The sequence below is a fragment of the Mercenaria mercenaria genome, chromosome 11 (genome assembly GCF_021730395.1).
Source record: "Mercenaria mercenaria strain notata chromosome 11, MADL_Memer_1, whole genome shotgun sequence".
NCBI lineage: Eukaryota > Metazoa > Mollusca > Bivalvia > Venerida > Veneridae > Mercenaria > Mercenaria mercenaria.
In genome coordinates, this window is record NC_069371.1 from 32,579,776 (window position 1) to 32,603,345 (window position 23,570).

At 35.7% G+C, this 23,570-nt stretch overlaps 1 protein-coding gene across 1 annotated transcript in view; it reads left to right on the top strand.

Annotated features, from left to right (window-relative positions):
• Window positions 1–3,624: 3,624 nt before the first annotated feature.
• LOC128546738 (uncharacterized) overlaps window positions 3,625–23,570 on the top strand; it is a 47,771-nt gene continuing 27,825 nt past the window's right edge. Inside the window, exons 1-9 of the mRNA XM_053518020.1 lie at window positions 3,625–3,649; window positions 6,094–6,201; window positions 6,865–7,013; window positions 8,502–8,615; window positions 11,279–11,416; window positions 13,960–14,165; window positions 19,504–19,590; window positions 20,860–21,197; window positions 21,805–21,910. Of these exons, the coding sequence (XP_053373995.1) occupies window positions 3,625–3,649; window positions 6,094–6,201; window positions 6,865–7,013; window positions 8,502–8,615; window positions 11,279–11,416; window positions 13,960–14,165; window positions 19,504–19,590; window positions 20,860–21,197; window positions 21,805–21,910 (1,271 nt within the window). The remainder of the gene's footprint in view (window positions 3,650–6,093; window positions 6,202–6,864; window positions 7,014–8,501; window positions 8,616–11,278; window positions 11,417–13,959; window positions 14,166–19,503; window positions 19,591–20,859; window positions 21,198–21,804; window positions 21,911–23,570) is intronic.

The following is a 23,570-nucleotide window of genomic DNA, read 5'->3' on the forward strand; positions in this document are numbered from 1 at the left end:
TGAAGATTTCAATTTAGTGGTACACAACCGAACCCTTTCACCGCTAGCCATAATTGTATACGGTAGAGGGATAGCCAAAAGGAAAGTCCGAAAATTGCTGATGTGATGTAATTTATACCACGTGATTTCCGGTTTGTTAAAGGGACAATACATTTAACAACAGGACGTAAATATCTACGTCAAATTACTTCTTTGCTAATATCAGGAAGGTTTAATACGTATACAGTAGTCGTTCCAGCTAATATCAAATATATTTTATGATATTTAACTTTGAAGACAACAAAATACTTATACTGAATGACTTAATGTTATCTTTTAGCGTGTATTATAATCACGTGTATGTGCACGTGCAAACTACGAAAACCGTGAAATTTCAGACCCTGTTAAACATATTTAAGAAACTACAAAATACAAGCAGCTTGATAATTATAGAAAATAGAAACATAACCTAGTAATATATGATTACAGATACCAGTGCACTTTCCATCGAGATGAATGTCATGCAGGCTATATGACAACATTGTTCATTGTTTCACAAAGCGACGGTAGATTGGATTTACCTTTACCTTTATCAGAGAGGGAGAGAGAGAGAGAATCAAACCGAGGACTAACAAAAGTATTAGGCAAAAACTCTCTAACCGAGGTATACATCTCGTGTTACTAACTATATCCAGGCTATAACCAGGAAGGTCTAATACACTCTGAATCAACAAGGCAAATATCATGCAAAAAACGACATCTTTCTCTTTGGGTAAGACAAGCCTAGATTTAGCCATTTTCACAGGGCGAAATGTAACATTAATGTAGATATTTTCCATTTAAAACAGATGTAGGCAATAATTTCACGACAGAACTTTTGTTTTCAACAAATGCTTTCCCAGATTTTCACTGAAAGGACGAGTTAAACTGTAAGGCGTAAGTGTGTGAGTAATAGCAGAATTACCTATGGCATACGCTTCGATTGGATGACAGCATAAGATAAGATAAATGCCGCATTCCAGTCCCCGTATCAATTGTTCCAGCTATGACCAGTTAAGGTAAATAATCCGCACTAAACACAGAAGAGTTATGGGAAAATTTCTCAAATACCCTATACCTTCCATGGGTCAATCAGGACATTAAGAAACTAATCAGGAGGAGGAACCGAGCTTTTAAAAATGTTAAGAAAACTAGCTCATCTTCTGATCGTAAGAAATTCCTAGTAGACTTAAAGCATCTAGTGCGGAAAAAGGTCAAAGAGGCTCATAGCCAGTATCTTGAGCACATCCTTAAATTGAACAACACTGATGCCTCACTCCCAAATAAACCAAATACTTAGAAACTGTACTCACTTATCAAACACTCGAGACAGGAATCTTTCTCTATCCCTCCCCTAAAGTATGAAAATGAACTCCACCAGGATGATCAAGCTAAGGCAACAGTACTGAACAAACAGTTTCAGTCTGTTTTCAGCCCCAAATCGCCACTTAACCTTGCTTAGATCAGCAAAATGAAATTAAATTCAGATGGCAAATCAGTCCCTACTATGCCAGATATTAGGATAGGCCCAATGGTATTGAGAAACTTCTCAGTAACCTGAACCCTCGTAAGGCCTGTGGTCCTGAAAAAATCAAGCCTATAATACTTAAAACACTCTTGTAGAGCTATCCCCCATCCTTGAGGTCATATTCCAGAAATCCCTGGAGGAAGGATCACTTCCATCCCAGTGGAAATCCGCATATGTTGCCCCCATTTTTTAAAAAGGTGATAGGTCAAATCCAGTAAATTATAGGCCAGTTCCATTAACATGTGTCCTGTGCAAGATCATGTGTTGCTCAGTTAGTTATGTTAGTAAATGATCTGGTCACTTCAGTCTACAATAAGAAACAAGTAGATCTTATACTGCTAGAGTTTAGTAAGGCTTACGACAAGGTTAGCCATGAGAAAGTTCTTCTAAAAATGCACGAATATGGAGTCAGAGGTAACACACTAAGATGGGTCAAAAGCTTTTTAGATAATAGGATCCAATCAATAGTCCTAAATGGCACTACCTCTGATGCCATCCCAGTATCATCAGATGTCCCACAGGGGTCTGTACTTGGTCCCCTGCTCTTCCTAGCTTACATAAATGACCTCCCACAAAACGTCAGCTCCAAAGTCCGTCTGTTTGCAGATGACACGGCAATATATCTAAACGTGACATCTGCAGATCAATCTGTCACTCTCCAAAATGACCTCAAACTTTTAGAAAAGTGGGAGTTGGAGTGGGATATGCAGTTCAACCCCTCCAAGTGTCAAGTTATCCACGCCACTGGAAAGAAACATCCTATCCCTACCCAGTATTACCTACATGGAGTCCAACTTGAAGCGGTCAGCTCAGCTAAATACCTTGGCGTGGATATCTCAGATGATCTATCATGGGACAATCACATAAATAGGTCAACCAAGAAAGCTAACCAAACCCTAGGGTTTCTACGAAGAAACATTAAGGTCAAATCCAAACCCATTAAGACCATTGCTTACTAGACTCTAGTCTGACCCAATCGAATATGCCTCCGAGGTATGGTCGCCCCCCTCCACCTAAACTGAAATTGACCAAATTGAAAGCGTCCAAAGGAAAGCCGCCCGTTGGATCAAGACCGACTACGGCCTTCTTTCCAGTGTAACAGATATGCTACACCCTCTAAACCTTCGTCGACTGGATTTTAGGCATATAGATTCTAGGTTATCACTCTTCTATAAGATTCATCATGATCTGGTTGCTATCCTGATCGTTGATTACCTGATCCCAATGACCCACTATGTTCACTATGGCCATTCCCTAAGTTATAGGTTAATTACTGCAATCAGTGACTTTTACAAGTTTTCTTATTTTCCGAGAACAGTGTACCATTAATTGGAACCAACTTCCCCCAGTGTCGCCCACCTCCCTACCCTAGAGCACTTTAGTGCTGCAGTTTGCAGCCTAGAACATGTCTCGCCCTAGTTATCCTGCAAACTCAAGTTTTAACCTTTTTATATCACCAAATTTATGTTTAGTTTCTTCACTCTAAATTTTTTATCACTACTATATTCTTTCTTTTCCTGATTTTGACGCGCAAAACGTCTACGTTCCCGCAAGGGGTTTGAGGTCAACGGCAGATAGATAAATAGATAGATATCAGGAAAGTGGCCATTGGATGAATATTTCGACTTAATATGCTCTTTGACTTTGTGATGTTTAGCAGTGTACATTTTCAGAGGTTAAAGAGTGAATGAAACTGCATGGCATTTGAGAACAATTGTTTTAGTAGTGATGGTAGGTTTATAGGCCATTTCCAACAGCCTTATTTTTGGGTTACAGTAGTGGATAGACTCTCATCTAAACTCCAAACAATGATTTTATTCAACGACAAATCACCGTTTGGGATATATTATTTCTTAAACTATACTTATGATACTATCTGCTGACACAATTTCAGTTCTTTATTTAGAAAGTATTCCCCTTTAATTTCAGACCTGATGCATTTTTTTTGGTAGAGTAGCTTCCCTTGCATTGTGTGTCAACAAGGATGTCGCTTTGTATCAACCGATACGGTAGATTACGGTATCAACTTATGAAGTAGCTTGTCACGTGGTATAGTTAGCTCCGCCTTATTTTACAAGATGGCGGACGAAGACGGTGACCCAGGTAGCTGCTGTGTTTATTGAGCTTTATATCCTCCTAATAAGTTAATCACAAGGAATATCCACTTTTGAAGTATATAATTAAAGAAACATCTAATACATAGGCAATATATTTTGAGCTTGTCATCAGGTTACAACCAATTTCTTGTCTGTAAAATATAGGGATAATATGTTTTCGCGATCTAGTAGCTTTTGCGTCGTAGTCGTAACTTTGTAATACTTTAGGATCTAATATGAAATTAGGTGCTACCTAAAAAGCAGAGCGCCCGGCATGAAAAATCACCAGTGCCCGTTAAAAATTAAAGGAGTGGTGCTGGAATTATCAGGAATTATGGATTCGTTTAGGAAGTTTATGTTCTTTAGATCTATTAAAGTTATTAATGATAATTCGTGAATTCTGAATGCATGTTTTAGACTGCATCAAGATTAATCCTCGACATGTGAAAACGCCACAAATATTCTGTATATAATCAAAAGAAAGTTCGGTATAGATTAACATCTGCACCAAGATAAAGAAAAAAACGTACTTGAATAATTTCTGTTATTCTTATTACAACGTTCTGCATCAACGATTTTACATAACTTATTATCATACTGGAAACCAGTCACAAAATGATAACTGCTTCAAACTGAAAAGCTTGAACTTTGAAAATTTCAAACCTAACAGAATCTCTTTACGCCAATAGCCAAAGGAATTCTGTGTCTTTGCATGTGAATGTTGGGCAATGAGGACTTAATGTAAAAAGTTAATGTTCCAATTCCAAAGTTAAGAGAAATTAGAATTTACGTAATCCTGGAAATGACTATTGTAATTCTTTTAAATGTCATTATTGTCAAATTTTGGTTCTTTTTGGAAGGAAGAATGTGTCCAACTTTCAGTCAAAAATACTGCTATAACAGACGCCTGGTATGAGAAAATTACAATCATTTCCATGACTGTACAAAGCTTGTTTTAAACCCAAAAGTGGTTAATCTTTTAGCACTATAGAATAGGGATGGTAGTAAGAACTTCTTTGATGTTCGCCAATTTTGTTTATTTTTTATTTTTTTTTGGATTAACTCTGGTCAGTGATTTTAAAGCTAATGGATGAAATATATGTGAACGGGAAGAAGAGCATTATTTGCTTTTCACAGTTTAATGCCTGTATATTTTGATCCTAAAGCTTTTCTTTTTTTAAGTTATGTCTACTGACTACTACACAGGTACTACAGTGGAACCTGACATCAAAACTAAACACATGAATGACTTTAGTTATACAATATTTTCAAAACTCACAATAATACAAAAAATGAAATAAAAAAAAAATTAAAAAAAAAATCTGGTCCAGGTGAGGTTCGAACTCGCGACCTCTGGATTACAACGCGAACTCGCTAACCACTACACCATTGTGGAGATATGACGTAAGAGGACAAACATAAGTATATATAATAAAGTCCAGTAATGGCAGCGTGACGAAAGTCGTTTCGAAATGAAAATATTGTGCTTTATTTCTTTTTTTCTTCGTAGAAAATGTATTTAGCACTTATTTCTTATTATCAAACGCTCATTTGCATTTTTATTTAATATTCAAAGCAGTAAGCGAGACGCTTTTGTCAACCGTAAACAGTAAGCGTCTACTGACGTGTTTACTGATTAATTACTATGTGCATAGTGTACTTGAAAAAATCCGAACAACACCGATTCCAAAAAGTACCACGAATTTTCAACTCAATAGTATACACAGTTAGATCTCTCTGTTCATTTTCTTTTTCATACGTCTAACCGTAATGCGACGCTGTCGGCGCCGCTTCGCGGCGCCGGTAGCTCTGCTATTACTGTTTTGTTCATAGGATGGCAATATGTTTGTAGTGGTATTTTATGCTGCTACCTAAGGAAGATGCAAATGTGGAAGTGAAAGAATGTTCCCAGGTTACATCCAAGCTAGGATACCTTTATCTTACAGAAAGCTTTGAATCTAATTGTTTTTGTTGCAGGTTTATCATATTAAGCAATAGACTGAGTATGTATATAGCTGTATCATAAGAAGAAAACTCATAACACTAACCCCAGGAGGCCAGATTCTTCTTCGCGATTACAGTGATAAAGTACAAACAAGAAGGCTTGCAAAGACTTATTTTGTTATGAAGATGTACTTAATTCTGGAATAAATAGAGCATAAATGTCATAGTTTTCTAAGTAGGCTACACTGCTAATTATGCATAACCTGTCTCGAATGAATCAGGCGCCCGGTGTTCTTGTTATGAGTCTGCTTCACAGGATACTCCTATATAAATGCTGAAATTATCCTTTATCGTGGAAAGCATGCAACCAAAAAGTTAAAAACAAAACTTTCTATGTAAAAGAAAGGTGTTCCAGGGAATTCTGTGGTGTCCCTGGGTGATTACCCCGACCCAAAGTTATTATAATTGAAACTTGACTATAAATAAAAATAAAATTGTATATTGTAGAGTTCACATTTTCATCCTATGAGGATGCTGACCATTTTATTGAGGAGTACGAAATAGAGTCAGGATATCGCCATGTGAAGCAAAAGAGTAAAAGAACTCAAGAGACAGGTATTTATACTTTAGTGTTATATATTTTTAATGCAGTCTAGGAATTTTCTGAGTAGTATAGGGAACGCACGAGGAACCCAAAAAATACACGCTTATCAGGTCATTGCTAACATACATATAACGGTGAACTTTGTACAGTTATAAATTTTGAACATGCTCAAAAACCTTCCGCCAGATGGAACGAACATTGCCAGACAAGGATCGCAGGTGCCACATGAGAAACGAAAAAGAAGCGCATATACATAGATGTTAATTATTAGTTGTTTTTGGCTGAAAATATTAATGTAGAATCTTTCAGCTAATGTGGTTTTAGAATATGACCTTGGCATGTTGTTGATTCTAATGTTTGTGCTAATGTTATGGGGCACATTGGAATGTTTTTCAAGAAATGAAGTAAGCGTAATAAATGAATGCCTGTAAATTTGTTTTTTTAAGTAAACATTGTTTTTAAAACATTATCAGTTGTGTTGAGTTTGCTTTTGGTGAATTTAACTTAGTTGTCATTTGTGGCGGTTTTAATAGCAAAACATTGTAAGCTTTTAAGTTTGGTCGATATGTCAATTAAGGGACCTGATAAATCCACATATCAACATCACCGACAATAATATATATATATACTATAGAAGGGGACTTATAATCAAATTTGTAATTGTTCCTTTTTAGATATAACAAGTATTGGAGAACATAAATTGTTGCTAGTGGACAAATCACAGAAAGGGCCAACCATCGGAAGTGAATGTGTTTTTGTTGTGGTTGGAACAGAATTGAGAGAATGTATGCATGGCATGAAAAGACAGAAAAGAAAGGAGAAGGTGTTTTTCTGTTACTCTTGTTAGTAAGGCATAAGTAAAACATTTTGAAATGACTGTCAGCTCTTTATCTTAGGCTTCCGATGGATCTAATTTCCAGAATTTATTTTATCAGCAGTATGTACTGTACAACTAGGGTTAAATAGAACTTGCACTTATAACAGATAAGGCTATTTTATGTTAGTAAACTAATGACACAAAGGTAGTTTGCATAATTATGTCTCTGCCTCTCCCCACCCTCATTATGGGACATGTTGAGACATTTTGGTATTTCCATCTGTCCGTTCATCCATCAGACTCCATATACTAACAGCGGATCAATAACTGGAGAACATTTGACATACAACCTTTAAACTTCACAGGATATCCATGCTTATGGAGTAGAAAACACTAATTTTTGGTAGGTAATTAAAAAATTTCATAAAAGGTCACAAGGGCCTGAACATGGTAAACCATTTTTGATTAAAAGCTTAAGAAACACATGACCCAGAATGTTGAAACTTCATAGGCTGATTGGTTATGTAGAGTAGTTGATTTTGGGATCACTTTTTTTAAGGTCAACTTATCACTGTTCTGAACCTGGAAAACCTTTCCCAGTCATTAACTTGAGAATGATGTTGAAACTTCAGCAGATGAATGACATGAGAATAGATGACCCTTATTGATTTTAGAAAATCTATTTCTGATTTTAGAAAATCTATGGTCAATAAATTGAAATCCATTCAACAAAGAACCTTAAACCGTCATATGACATTTACTTTTTTGTGTTACTCCATCAAACATCGCCACTGGGGCCGAACACAGAAAACTTTTTCCAGTTAATAACTTCATATTAAGTAGACTTTAAATAAAATGTTGAAACTTAGTAGGATGATTAAACATGGACAGTAGATGATTTGGTCACTCATTAGTCAATCAAAGGTCAAGTTAACAGGGTCCTGAAGATGGAAAGCTGTTTCAAATTCAAACTTGATAACCACTTTGGCCCGAATAATGAAACTTAGTGTGGCATGATTAGACATGCTCAGAAGATGCTCCCTGTTGCACCCAACAACACGTGTCCCGACTTTTGCTTCTATCCCCTATTGACTTTTAACCTATATAACTATACATTTGGTGGAGACACGCTCTTTTCTAAGCAATATCTGTTTTGACATTTCATTAGATTTTTAGCTCTACTATACGAAGTATGAAGAGCTGGTGAGCGATATAGGGCTATCATGGCCCTCTTGTTTGATGATGCAGCTTGTTCTTATAAGGAAGAATTGGATAATCCATTCACAAATAAAGCTTTGATGGAACTTAAAAATGAAAAGAATACCATACTTATTGTGTTACTATTTTCAATGTTTATATGTCTTTCATATTTGAATTAACTCATAACACTCCTTACAGTACATGTAAGAACAAAGAAAAAGAAATCCATGTTTGTAAATTTGTATGGTGCTCTTCATTATATGTTTTTTAAATCATTTCTTTTCATTATGCCAGGAGCACATCGACCATGACTATAGAAAGTCGAGAACTAGGGCACAAGATACGAAGAAGATGGGTTGCCAAGCAAAGATTTACATAAAGACAATCCTGAAGTTTCCCGATTATAAAGTAAGTGAACATTTCTTAGCTTGACTATTCAAGAAGTACGTACAGGTATTGAACTCACGCATGTGGCGTCATTCTTATCCTCATCAACCATAGCATCATGATTTGGTTAAGTGTTGGAATGTAAGCTTGTATGTAAGTTGATATGTCAGCATCAACAAAATTAATGTGAATGAATTGAAACTTTATGGTTCACAGTCATGATATGACATGTGATGCTGAGGTGCCAAAAGTATACATTGTATTTATATGAAAATTACATGGCTTTTTCCACTTAGCATACTGGTATTTTAGTTATTTGTTTTCCATGTAAGCCGATATCTCATTACCCATTATTATGACTGGATTGGAATTTCACACCCTTTTTTAATATCATGGTCTGACATGTAGGGCACAAGTTCAAAAACTCTACTTTGCATTTTTACAGATGTTTGTGCCCCCGGGGGCATATAGATTTGCTCTTGTCCATTTGTCATTCTGAGAATGTGTCACGCATAGCTCCATAAGTATTTGACATAGAGTCACAAAACTTTACAGGAATGTTGGTCAGCATGTGCAGTTGTGCACCTGGGGTTTCGCATCCAGATTAATTCACTCGTCTAGGAGTTATGACCCCTGAATTAGTAAAAATTGGTCATTTTAATGTAGTGTCGCGTGTAGCTCCAAAAGTATTTGACCTAGAGTCACCAAAGTTTACAGGAATGTTTTTCAGCATGTGCAGTTGTGTATAGTTGTAAAAATAGTTATGGCCCCTTACTTATTTAAAAATTGGTCATTTTAATATAGTGTTTGGCGTAGCTGTAAAAGTACTTGACCTAGAGTCACCAAAGTTTATAGGAATGTTGTTCATCATGTGCAGTTGTGCACGTCTGGTTTTGCGTACAGATTCAGTCAGTTGTGTATGAGTTATGGCCCCAGACTTAGTAAAAAAATTGTCATTTTATATTGTGTTGTGCATAGCTCCAAAAAGAAATGTTTGGCCTGGAGTCACAAAAATTTACAGGAATGTTGGTCAGCATGTGCAGTTGTGCACCTTGGGTTTCGCGTCTGGATTCATCCAGTCATGTAGGAGTTATGGCCCCTGACCTAGGAAAAAAGTTTCATTTTAATGTTTTGTCGCACGTAGCTACGAAAATATTTAACTACAGTCATTATTTCACTTCACAAGACCAGACTTCTTGTCCAGACTTACTAAAACAAAAGTTTGTGAAACATGTATGTTAAAATGTACTTGACCTAGAATCATAAAATATTAGAAGATTGTTTTATAGCCTATGAAGTTTTCTCGTTAGGATTTTACTCAGCTAGGCCAGAGTTATGGCCAACTAAGTGAAAAATACACATAAGGTTCTTAAAAGTTTGTGTTGGAAACATCTTAAGAATTGTTTAACCCGAGTCATTAAACCATGTTACAATGGCAGGAGTGGGGGGGGGGGGGGGGGGGCACCTGTGTCCTATGGGCACACATCTAGTTTTCCTTTAATTACTTAGCTGTTTTATGGGTTTTTTTTGGGTTTTTTTGTAAGCTGTAATGTCAGTGCCCGCTATATAGTCTAATTGAAATGAAATTAAAGTTCTCACAATTGTTCATTGTCTTAATCTGATATGCATTGTACAAGTTCCATAAACCTGTATTGCAATATTACAAGATGAATTCCCAATTTTGAAATTTGTATTCATTAAACTGGCATAATCTTCGTCATACCCGAAGATATATTACACTGAATATATGTTGCATTACATCTTTATTTTGACAGTATGAACAAGAAATAAATATAGGGTTAAAAATAAGTTATAAATATGTATTTCAAACAGAACAGGCTTTGCACATGCACAACTTGACTAATGGTACTGATAATTATTACAATTTTTTATGGAAATCAGGCAGTAATAGAAGGCAAAATAAAAGCAGCTTCACACAATAATGCTTGTAAATAATGAAAATTTAGAAGTATGGATGGAAATTTGGCAAACTACTGTAGACAAATAACTTAGCCAGATTACATACTTGAATCCAGCATAGCCCTCAGATACCACCGATGCTCTAACAATTAACTGATGGGTGTAGTTAGAATTGTATTCGTCAACAGTATTGATTAATAATAGGTTTTTTTCTGTGTAAGTGAAAAGTTGAGTGTTGTTATTGTCCACTTAATGTTTGTTTTCATAATAATTTTGCCCACATGATCACAACAAGATACTGATACATTTGTAACTTGTGTAAGAGCCATAATGCCAGCTGAAAGGTCTGTGTCGTTGGGTGTTTTAAGCTTCATCAATGATAATTATAGAAGATTTGATAGATATTTGTATAATTCAGTGTAAATTTAATAGTGAGGCTTGACCTGTACACTATCCTTGGTATTTACCATAGTCTTGTTATGATCTGAATTGGCAGACACACCTCTGTACATAAAGTTGATCTATATCTGGTTGGTAAGTTTGTCATGAATGAGGGGACTTTGAAAATTGAAGTGATACAAAAAATAACACTTAAGGGGTTGTTACACTGCCATTGCCTGTTTTAATTGTATTAATAGGTCTCCCCTCCCAAAGCTTATTGTTGTTAAAAGTTTACGAGAGAGCTTTTTTATATTACTGTACTTAAATACATTATGTACTGAATACTAAATTTTAGGATTACTCAATGTACATTTTTTTTTCAGTTCCCAGAGGTAGACACAAAACATAACAGAACTCTGATCACAAAAAGATTGAAGCAAGAGTTTTCAAGCACCACAAGAAAAGTTATCCAAGTTATTGTTAAGGTGGTGGGAGAACACAGTTACCATGATATTGGAGAGGTAAAATTTTTCAGTGAATCAAATTTGGAATACAAAGTGACAAACATTAATTGTACTTTGAATTGTTGTTTTTAAAGTGCTAACTGTTTGATACACGTAGTATCAATGATAAGGAGTGTGGTGTCAGACCTTCATTAGCAGGTGTTTATTTACCTTCGCTCAAAGAAAAGTGTAGCTATTCTACTTACCCTGGCGTTTGCGTCAGCGCCAGGCCTTGGTTCAAGTTTTGCATGCCAGTACATACAGCTATCATTTAAAGGCATATAGCTTTGAAAATTATTTGTATTCTTCTAGATAAATAACCAACTTCACTGGGTCAAGTTTCATAATTCTGACCTGTATTTTTGGCAAATTATGCTCCCTTTTAGACTTACAAAATTACATGCCAGTTACTATATCCAAAAATAATGAAAATATAGAATTGAAACCACCTATGTCTTTGGTGTTATAAGACTAGCTGATAGGATCTAAACAAACTCTCACCAGCATTTTGGCTAAATTATGTCCCCTTTTTGAGTTCTAAAATCGTGGTGAAAGTTTAATGTGCAAGTAGCTATTACTTAAAGGCATATATATTTGAAACTTGATTTTTGAAATTTTTTAGATCAGTTACTAACTTCAGAACTTAGGGAAAAGTTTAGCATGCAAGTCGCTATCTGCAAAATAAATGCATATATTAAACTGAAACTTCACATGTGTAAATACTATATTAAACTCTATAGATAATTATAACAAAACTTCGTTTTTTGGGGTATATAGGAGTCAGCTTATCTGTGTGTTGGTCCGTTAGTTTTATGGTTTCTCATTGGTAAGTCTTCAAAGGATTGGCCCATTTAAATAATATTTGTTACACAGGTGTAACATCAGAAAATGCAGGTGTGTTGAACTTTAGGGTCATATGGTCAGAGGTCAAGGTCACAGTGACCCTGAACTATTAAATGATTTCCAAACGGTAACTTGAGAACTGTTGGGCCTAGAATCATAATTTTTGTTACACAGGTGTTACATCATGAAATACAGGTCAAGATCAACTTTGAGGTCAGATTGTCAAAGATTAAGGTCACATTGACTCGATACAGTATAATGGTTTTCTGATAAAAACTTGAGAACTTAAGAACGCTTGGGACTAGGGTAATAAAATTTGGAACAAGATGTAACATCATGAAATACAGGTCAAGTTCAACATTTAGTCAGTAGGTCAAAGGTCTAGGTCACATTGACTGGGAAACAGTTAAACGGCTTCAAGATGATAACTTGAAACATTTTGGGTCTATGATCTTTGTACACCGGTTTAACATGATTAAATACAGGTCATGATTAACTTTGAGGTTGATAGGTCAAAGGTCAAGATCACAATAACATGAAACAGTTAAACAGTTTCAGATAATATATTGAGATCGATTGGGCCTAGGATCATGAAAATGGACAGGGAGGTTGGTTATGACGAGCAGATGACCTATAGTGATTTTATGATCAGCAGGTCACAGGTCTAGGTCACAGTAACCCAAAACACTGAAATGGTTTTCTGACACTAATTTCACAAGGCTTAGGACTAGGATGACGAAATTTAATAGGGAGGTTGGTCATAACCAGTAGATGACCCATAATTATATTTGGTTTCAAAGGTAAGAGCTGTAGAGGTCATGTAAAAATTTTCTGTGCAATGAATTGAGAACAGTTGGGTTGACTATCATGAACTTCATCGGGAATTTGATCATTACAGCAGATGGTCTGTATTGATGTTAAGGTCAGTAGGTCAAAGGTCAAGCAAGTTCAGCTTTAACATTGGGTTAGTTCTTTGGCAAGGCCATATTGTGGGGGTAAAATTTGTCCCTCCTGTGACAACTGTAGTTTAACATTTAGGGTAACATTTTTTTCTTTTTTGGAAAGTGTTATGGACAGCTCTTGTTAAATATTTTCAATCATATTTCACAGGGTCTCATATTAGAATGATGTAATTTGTTCATTTTTATGCCCCCGAAGGTGGGCATATTAAAATCGCACTGTCTGTCCACCCGTGTGTCTGTGTGTTTGAGTGTCCGGTAAATACTTGGCTGAGCTGTAACTCTTTCATCCATGAAGGGATTTTGAAATAACTTGGCACAAATGTTCACCATAATGAGACAAAGTGTAATACGCAAGAACCAGACCCCTAGCTCCAAGATCAAGGTCACACTAAGAGGTTAAAGGTTAACATAGTCTGTTTCGTCCATTACTCTGCCATTTATCAAGGGATTTGAAAATAATTTGACACAAAATTAATGTTAACCATATTGAGAAGATGTGTGACACTTCTGGCTGAGGCCTGTTAGGTCAAAGTCACAAAATGATAAGTGATTTTTTGCAATATATCTGTGCCATTCTTGTGCCTACTTCGGGGACATCTGTCTGTAATTATTTCCATAGAAGTATTTTTACATATGTTCTTATACTAATGTTGCTGACTGAATGGTTATTGAAGAAATGACCGATCTTCATACAATAATTATGAAAAGCTTAAAATATTTGAGAATAATCTTATATAGAGGTAATTATTCCTTCAGGCTGCAGACTTCAATCAACCATTGGACAAAAGAGTGGTTTCTTTTATTAAGAAAAAAGTGAGTGATGGGATCAGAAATGTTGATGAAGTAATGTCTCGTGTCAATGACTTAGACGCTGTCAGCAAGAGCAGACTAACCAACAGAAGATTTCACCCGGCAAGAAAAATGGTTTACAACATTATGTATAATGAAATCAATTCTGTAAAGTAAGTGGTGTGTCAGTCAGTTCAAGATAAACTGTTTAAGCTGTTATATTGTTTAATATTTGTTAGTTTTTCTAATGTAAGGTGTTTACAATTTTTATCTCCACTACTGAGAAAAGGGGGCTATTGTACTTGCCCTGGTGTCAGCGTAAGCTTTGTTATGGTAATTTGGCAACCTTTGTTTTTCTGTTAAATCTTTGTTACTATTAGTTATATCAGACTTTACATAAACATTGTCCAGCAAAATATGTGCAGGGGCTGGGCCCATTTCATTAAAGGTCAAGGTCACGAAAGTGGTATACTTAGGTTATGTTTAAGGTTTAATTTTTTCGGCAACCTTTGTTTTTCTGTCATATCTTTGTTGCTATATTTTTTATTTTCTTGTAAGTTCACATAAGCATTGTCCCACATACATAAAAGTATGTTTATAGACTGGGGTCATTATACCCAAGGTCAAGGTAACAAAATTGTTACTTTTTTTCATGTAATTTTTTTTCGGAGGCATATAGTTTTTGAACCGTCTGTCTGTCTGTCGGTCGGTCAGTCTGTCCACAATTTTCGTGTCCGGTCCATATCTATGTCATCGATGGATGGATTTTCAAATAACTTGGCATGAATGTGTACCACAGTAAGACGACGTGTCACGCGCAATACCCCGGTCCGTAGCTCAAAGGTCAAGGTCACACTTAGACGTTAAAGGATAGTGCATTGATGGGCGTGTCCGGTCCATATCTTTGTCATCGATGGATGGATTTTCAAATAACTTGGCATGAATGTGTACCACAGTAAGACGATGTGTCGCGCGCAAGACCCAGGTCTGTAGCTCAAAGGTCAAGGTCACACTTAGACGTTAAAGGATAGTGCATTGATGGGCGTGTCCGGTCCATATCTTTGTCATCGATGGATGGGTTTTCAAATAACTTGGCATGAATGTGTACCACAGTAAGACGACGTGTCACACGCAAGACCCAGGTCCGTAGCTCAAAGGTCAAGGTCACACTTAGACGTTAAAGGTCATTTTTCATGATGGTGCATTGATGGGCGTGTCCGGTCCATATCTTTGTCATTCATGCATGGATTTTAAAATAACTTAGCATGAATGTCTGACACAGTAAGACGACGTGTCGCGCGCAAGACCCAGCTCCGTAGGTCAGAGGTCCTAAACTCTAACATCAGCCATAACTATTCATTCAAAGTGCCATTGGGGGCATGTGTCATCCTATGGAGACAGCTATTGTTAAAGCTATATTAATAGACATGTCTTTGGTTCTTTAAGATAATGACTTTGCATTAAAAATATAGATTTAAGAAGTGTTGCAATCCCCTTAAGTTTGATTTTTTTTACAGAGTTATACCCCTTTCATACTTAAATTTTCTTGGCATTCCATACTTTATTGATTATACTTTATTGAAACATGATAAAGACTTGAAACTTGAAATGTATCTTCATCATCCATTTTTGCATGAGTGGTAACAATCCTTATACTCTGACTTGTTGAGATTTTTTTTTTGCCAAATTATGCCCATTTCATACTTAAATATTTGGACAATCTTCATATTCTGGACCTAACTATAATACTATTAGGTTTTGGCTTGAAACTCTGAATATATTTTAACTATAATCATCTGCATATGTATTAATAACCCAAATAGCTCTAGTTTGTGTTATTGGCAGAATTATGCCGCGTTGTGTATCTTACATTTAAACAGTAGCGGTCTCTTTTTAAGACATACATTCATTTTACTTCCAAATCGCACAACAGTGGAGCAGGCTGTCTTATAGAAAACTTTGTTATCTTGCCTTTTGAAGTCAGTGGAGAGATGTCATACTCACCCCAGCACCGACTTTGCCATCTTCTCGCGTCCCCACCTTGCTTAATATTTTTTACACTCTTTTAATTATCTTGTTTCTCCTTATGGCTTTAATTGAATTAAAATAGTTATTCCTCATCAACAACCACATCATTTGGCAAAAAGGCTATAACTCTGGCACCACTGTTTTATGAATCATCCCTGTTTCCACTTAGTTTTTATACACTTTCACTTATCTCAGTTTTCCTAAATAGATTTGATTCAAAACGAAAGCAGTCAGTGTGCACCATATCATTATATTACATAATGCCCATAACCCTGGTATTATATGTCCTAATGCCCATAACCCCGTTATCAATATTTACTAATTATCAACCCTTATACAGAGAGCTTTAGGGCAAAGTTTTGATGCAAATTTTCTATATCTTAGTCATTACAAAATGAAATAGAATCAGACATGAATTAGTTGATGAACATCATCACCACTCACTTTATATGCCACAGGGTCATAACTGTTGTACAAATATCTCATGAATTATCCCCAATTCTGTTTTCATGTTCTGTCAGACAATCATAGTTATTCCAATTTAAATTTTATTTAAAGTTAAAACCCCAGGTTCCTATCTCAAAAGTCAAGGTCATACTTAGAGGTCATAGGTCAATTTCAGTAACGACTTTGTCAGGAGCATTGCTTCTTCTTGCATGGAGGGATTTTGATGTAACTTGGCACAATTGTTCACCATCATGAGACGGAGTGTCATGCGCAAGAATCAGGTCCCTAGGTCTAAGGTCAAGGTCACACTTAGAGGTCAAAGGATACAAGAATGACAACTTTATCCGGAGTATTTCTTCTTTATGCTTGGAGGGATTTTGATGTAACTTGGCACAAATGTTCACCACCATGAGATGGAGTGTCATGCGCAAGAACCAAGTCCTTAGGTGTATGGTCAAGGTCACTCTTAGAGGTCAAAGGTTTGATACAAGAATGACTTTGTCCGGAGCATTTCTTTTCATGCATAGAGGGATTTTGTTGTAACTTGGCACAATTGTTCACAATCATGAGACAGAGTGTGATGTGCAAGAACCTTGGAGTACTTCCCTTTGTTTTTACTATAAATAGCTAATAATATAACTGTTTTATTACTGATCGTAGGGAAAAATCAGGACCGCTTTTCTGTAGTACAACATGCATATTACATCTAATTTTGAGGTGTATTTTGACCTATCTCTACTGGTAAGGATTTCTATGCGGACTTTTAATTTTTCTTTTTAAAGATTTACTTTCCATTTGTTGTTACTACCAATAAGTTATATTGTAAGTCTTTGCTATCTTTTTGTATTTGGCATAAATGTTTGCCTCAATGTGACAGAGTGTCGTGTGCAACTACCAGTTATTTTGACAGCTAACGGGCTTGACATGTTGCCCATGAGCATCTAGTTCATGAATTGTGCCCCTTTTTTACTTAAATTTTGAAACATTTATACTACTAGTATATCTCTGTCATTAATACCCCGTCACTAATTTTGGGGTGTTACAGGAAAAATCTCAGTCCATTCTTCTGTCTTCTGTCTGTCTGTTAACATTTCGTGTTTGCTCTGTATCCGCTTAACCCTTTGAATGATGATCCTGAAAATTATGTCAAATGATCAACTAATCAAGAGAATGTGCAGATCCTATAAGTCCACCATGTTAGTTGAAGCTCAAGGCCACAAGTCAAGGTGGAATGTTTTATCATTTTTTTTCTTGTCCATGTCCATGAAACTTCTGTTAATTAATTACTTTATCAAGGCAATGTGCAGAACCTAGTGGGTAACTATGTTGACTCAAGGTAAAAGTCACAAGTTGAGGTCAAAGGTTTGAGCCTTCTATTTAATGGCTGCTGTATATGTCCTAGTTCTCTTTGAGGAATTATATGAAAGTTTGGTGAAATGATCACATCATGGAGATCATGTACATTACGTATGAGTCAGCTATATTTGTTTAAGATTAAAGTCATAAATAGAGGTAAAAGGAATTATATGGGACTTTGGCGAATTCATCATTTCATCAAGACAATATGCAGAATTATTGAGTCAGCCTAGTCAGTTTAAGGTTAAGGTCACAACTCAATGTCAGAGGTTTGAACCATCCATTTTATAATTGTTCTGTATTCTTAAACCCCTTGTAGGATTTTAATTTGACTTGGTTGTAGTATTATACTTATATTAGTAGTATTATACTTATCAAGACAATGTATGTAATTCAAAATTCAGCTGTGCCAGGTTAAGGTAAATTCACAAATGGAATGTTGAATGGTTCCACCAAAAACCATAAACAAAATTGTCTTGGGAAATAGCTGCTGAAGTAGTTGTTCATATTGCCTGCATGTTCCACTTCGCTGAATAAAATTACTACAAGAGCTAAAAAGAGAAAACTCTTGTCCGGCTTTCACAGTTCAAACTGCTAGCTTGAATTTGATGAAATTTTATAGGGTTGATCATTACCAAGCTCTGTTAAATATATCGCCAACACGTTCTGCTTCCATGCACAAAATGTTTGCCAGAGCTAGAAATGGAAAAGTCTTGTCTGGCTTTCACTGGTCATATTACTGGCTAGATTAATCTTAAACTTACTGGCGTGATCAGTACCTAGCTTAGTTGTGCAAATTACTGGCACGTTCTGCTTTGCACAAATTGGCCACCAGACCTAAACAAATAGAAAAATCTTGTCCATCTTTAACAGTTTAAACTGTTGGTCAGATTTCAACGAAACTGTACATCAGTGATCAATTCCAAGCCTAGTTGAGCATATCATGAACATGTTCCAATTCACTGCACAAAATGGTCGCCAGATTAAAATGTATACAAAGAGGAGCAACATTAATTTTTTTGACATAATATGCTTTCTAGTAACACTAAGTTTGTCCGCTTAGCTCCGTAGGAAGAACATTGGTGTATGGATCCAAGTGTCATGCGTTCAGTCACTCTGCGGGGTGTATGATCTCAAGAAGGATTTGATAAAAGACCTTGTGTCTGATATCATTCATCCTCATCCTCTGATAATTCATGTGTGGAAGTTGGCAGTTACTTGTGGAAAACAGGTTTTTACTGGTACAGAATCCAGGAACATTGGTTAGGTAAACTGCCAGGCATTACATGACTGAAATACTGATGAAAAATTGCATTAAACCCAAAACAAACAAACAAGAGTAAAACTATAGTTATCTTTTGTAGTCTTTTCTAATCTTATTACTTAAACTTAAATTCAAAATCCATGTTATGTCAGTGTGTTTCTAATTAGCGTATTTATGATGTCTTTTTGTGCCATTTTAAGGCTTTATGCAATATGCTAATGCATCACATTAGATCTTATTACATTATATTATACAAGTAATTTATTGACTTCTGTGGCTTTATCTTCCAAGAAATTGCAGTAGATCATATATAGTAATAGTTAATTTATCTGTGATTCTGGAATTGGTGTGTCAAATATGCAGAAGATATGTTTATTTAGTTTGCTTAAATTTATCATTTATTCCTGAATTTTCAGGTATGTGAAAGATGACCAAGTAAACACTGGTTTATATTTGGAGGAAAAAAGAAAGAATAAAGATGACAGCGTTTTTTTTAGACCATCGTAAGTATTTATCACCATGAAGTAAAATTAAAATTAGTTCAGTTTGATCTTATTCTTATAAAGCACATGCTGTAATTGCCATATAGTGAGGCTTACTGATTTAGGGATAGTGCATCAAACTTTTAACATGGAGAATTTGACTGTGACTTCCACATTGTGTTCATTCAATGTAGGTACTGGTTAATTACCAGGAATCAGTAATCAAGAGTACTTGCATTAAATTGCAAAACTTTGCAGTACAATTAACGTAAACGAAATAGGTAAGAAGGTGAGTTTTGTTACAGCTACTATAATTTTTAAGGACTTTATTTTAAAAAATAGGAATAAAAAAGTTACAAGACTAATATTGTTTAAAATAGACAAATTCTGGTGTAATTTTAGTAAAAGACAATGAACTACAATGATTCAGTTATTGAAATATCTTATGCTCCATGTATAAAAGTAATAATCATATTGCTGAACGCTAACAAATACATCTTTTTATGCCCCCCCCTCCCCCCCCCTGCACCCAATACTTTGAAGGTTGGTTGACCCCTATTGATTTTGAGGTTGGTATGTCAAAGGTCAAGGTCACAGTGACCATCAACAGTTCCTGAATGATAACTCAAGAACACTATGGGCCAAGGGTCATGAAAGATGGTACAGAGATTCAACATGACCAGCAGATGACCCCTTTTGTTTATCAGGTCAAAAGGTGAAAGGTTAAGGTTATATTGTCCAGGAACATTTAAACCGTTTCCAGACAGTAACTTGAGAACATTTTGGCATAAGGTCCTGAAAGTTGAAAGGGAGTTTGGTGAACCAGCAGATAACCCCTACAGATTTAAAAGTCAGTATGCCAAAGGTAAAGGTCACATTAAGCCGGAAGAGTTAAAAACTTTCTGGATGATAACTTAAGAACACTTTTTTTTTTAATGAGAAATACGATTGTTTTGCCTACAAAAAAATGATGATCATGACTGTGATACTCAAGCCTAGTGGGATGTTTTTTTGAGAAGATCATTATAAACATATGATCTTGCACAAGTGATTAATTTGGCAAAATGAAGTATTAGCTGATTTTGTTAACTGAATTTCTTTTTAAGTTCTAGTAGCATATATTAGTAAAACCACCTAATGCTCTTCACTGTTATGCACACCTTGTGTTGAAATTGGTCATTTGCTTACATCATCAAAGTAAATGTCAAATTTAAAATTCCCTAACTAAAATATCTATTCATGCAGTAATTAGTGTTATTTAATATGTATTATTTTGTATATATTTCATAGGTCAGATCCAGAGACAGATACAGAAGATTTAAGCAGTCTTCTGTTTGTATACCAATCTAAATTCCAAAAAAACATTCTTCAGAAGTATCGGAAAGAGGTAGCTATCCTTGACGCCACCTACAATACCACCAAGTTTGAACTTCCATTGTATATGGTTGCAGTACAAACTAATTCTGGCTTTGTAGTAGTGGGGTCATTTATAGTTGGCAGAGATACGAAGCTCCAGGTAGAGGAGGCTCTGGGAATGATAAAATCATGGAACCCCACATGGTCGCCCAGATATTTCCTGATGGACTACATTCTTAGAGAAATTGGGGCATTAGAGAACACGTTCAAAGGTGAGCATTCTAGATTTTTTATGCAAGAGAATAATGATTCTCCTGTAAGTAAATTCATTGATACTGTTTACTAGCTGTTGTTTAAAGATATTTTCAAACTATAGTAAATTGAGATACTTATACATGTATTCATTACTTTTTCTAAAAATTATTGGTTGCATAACTATGTCACAGATGTTTTTATTTCAATGCTCTTGGGCTCTTTACGTGTGGCAAAAGAACGCTAAACAATAAGAAAACCTACATCAAAGAAGATTTCATTCAAGTAATTTATTATACTGTAAGCTTTGATTAAAGACATGTATGTTGTTATGTCTCCCCACCCCCAACAGTGTAGTGGGAGACATATTGATTTACTCCAGTCTGTCCGTCTGTCTGTCATCAAGCTTTTCTGCACTCTAATTTGGACCATTCTTATCTGATTTTCACCAAACTTGAAAAAAATGTGGGCATTTCTTGTTTGACAAGCTCTTGTTTTGTTTTGTTTTTTATTAAAAGCTTATTTTGAAACTTACTTATTATTAGCTATAGGGAAAAACCTAGGCAACTTTTCTGTGTGCTACCGAAACATGCAAGTTTACATTTATCATATACTTATGTCTTCTAGGTGTTCAGGTATTCTTGTGCCAATTTCACATAATACAAGCCTGGAAGAATTGGTTGTCATCAAACAAAGATTTATCTAAAGACCAGAAGGAAACTTTGCTTGAAACGTTAGTAATAGTTTGATTATGTAAAAAAATGAACATATTGGACTTGATTTAAACCATGTATTTGAGACTGGTACTCGAGAAGTTACTGCTCCTGATAATGGAAAATTTCCCATACTGTTTACTCTCTAGCACTTGTGTTTGGCCGTAAGGACTTGCTCAACTTATATTTTGGCCAAGATTATAACATAACATTCTTAATTATCTTCAGAATGAACAAGATTTGGTCTTGTTTAGACAATATTCATGAAGTTTGGTAATAATTAATATGTTTGTAAAGCCTCAGTAGATATTGAGATCTGTTTAAAAATACTTGGAGTTACTGGCAATGTATCACACTCAAGAATTGCATCAAGTGTCATTTAACATAGTATTGACACTACTTTTACAATATTTGCATTTCTTTTGTGTCCTATTAATAAGATTGTTATACTGGCCCAGTGCCTAAATCCGGACACTTTTATGACGATAACTTCGCTTTCCGAAATTTATGAAGATAACAGCAGTCAGATTCAATCCTGTAAATGTGTACACACATCTCCGTTCGACTGAAGTTTTATTATCTGTTACTCACGTGATCATGTGGACTAGTTTCTAATTTAATGTGTAACTTTCAAATATAACAATAATATAATACCCAATAAAATCTATCTTAGCGCAAATTAAAGTTTACAACTATTCTCACCCACATGCAGGCTGTTTCTGTCGTGATACTTTTTGTACCCCCCGACAAAGTTGTCATGGGGGGTATACTGGTTTCAGGTTGTCTGTCTGTCTGTCCGTCTGTCTGTCTGGCCGTCTGGCCATCTGTCCGTAGACACAATCTTGTGCGCACCATCTCTCCTTATCCCCTTGACAGAATTTAATGAAACTTCACACAAGTGATCAGTACCAACAGTAGTTGTGCATGGGGCATGTTAGGTTCTTTCAGCGACAAAAATTGCAGAGTTATGGGACTTTGTTTTTTTTGTTACTATACTATATACATAGACACAATCTTGTGCGCACCATCTCTCCTCATCCCCTTGACACAATTTAATGAAACTTCAAACAAGTGATCAGTACCAACAGTAGTTGTGCATGGGGCATGTTAGGTTCTTTTAGAAAACAAAAATTGCAGAGTTATGGGACTTTGTTTTTTTGTTACTGCACTATATACATAGACACAATCTTGTGCGCACCATCTCTCCTCATCCCCTTGACACAATTTAATGAAACTTCACAGAAGTGATCAGTACCAACAGTAGTTGTGCATGGGGCATGTTAGGTTCTTTCAGTGACAAAAATTGCAGAGTTATGGGACTTTGTTTCTTGTTAACATACTATGTACATAGACACAATCTTGTGCGCACCATCTCTCCTCATTCTCTTGACACAATTTAATGAAACTTCACACAAGTGATCAGTAACAACAGTAGTTGTGCATGGGGCATGTTAGGTTCTTTCAGCGACAAAAATTGCAGAGTTATGGGACTTTGTTTCTTGTTAACATACTATGTACATACAGTCTGCATATGCAATCTTGTGCGTGCCTAATCTACCAAACCCTTGCACACAATTTAATGAAACTTCACACAAGTGATCAGTACCAACCCTACTTGTGCATGGTGCATGTTAGATTCTTTTAGATAAATATTATGCATAGTTATGGGACTTTGTTTTT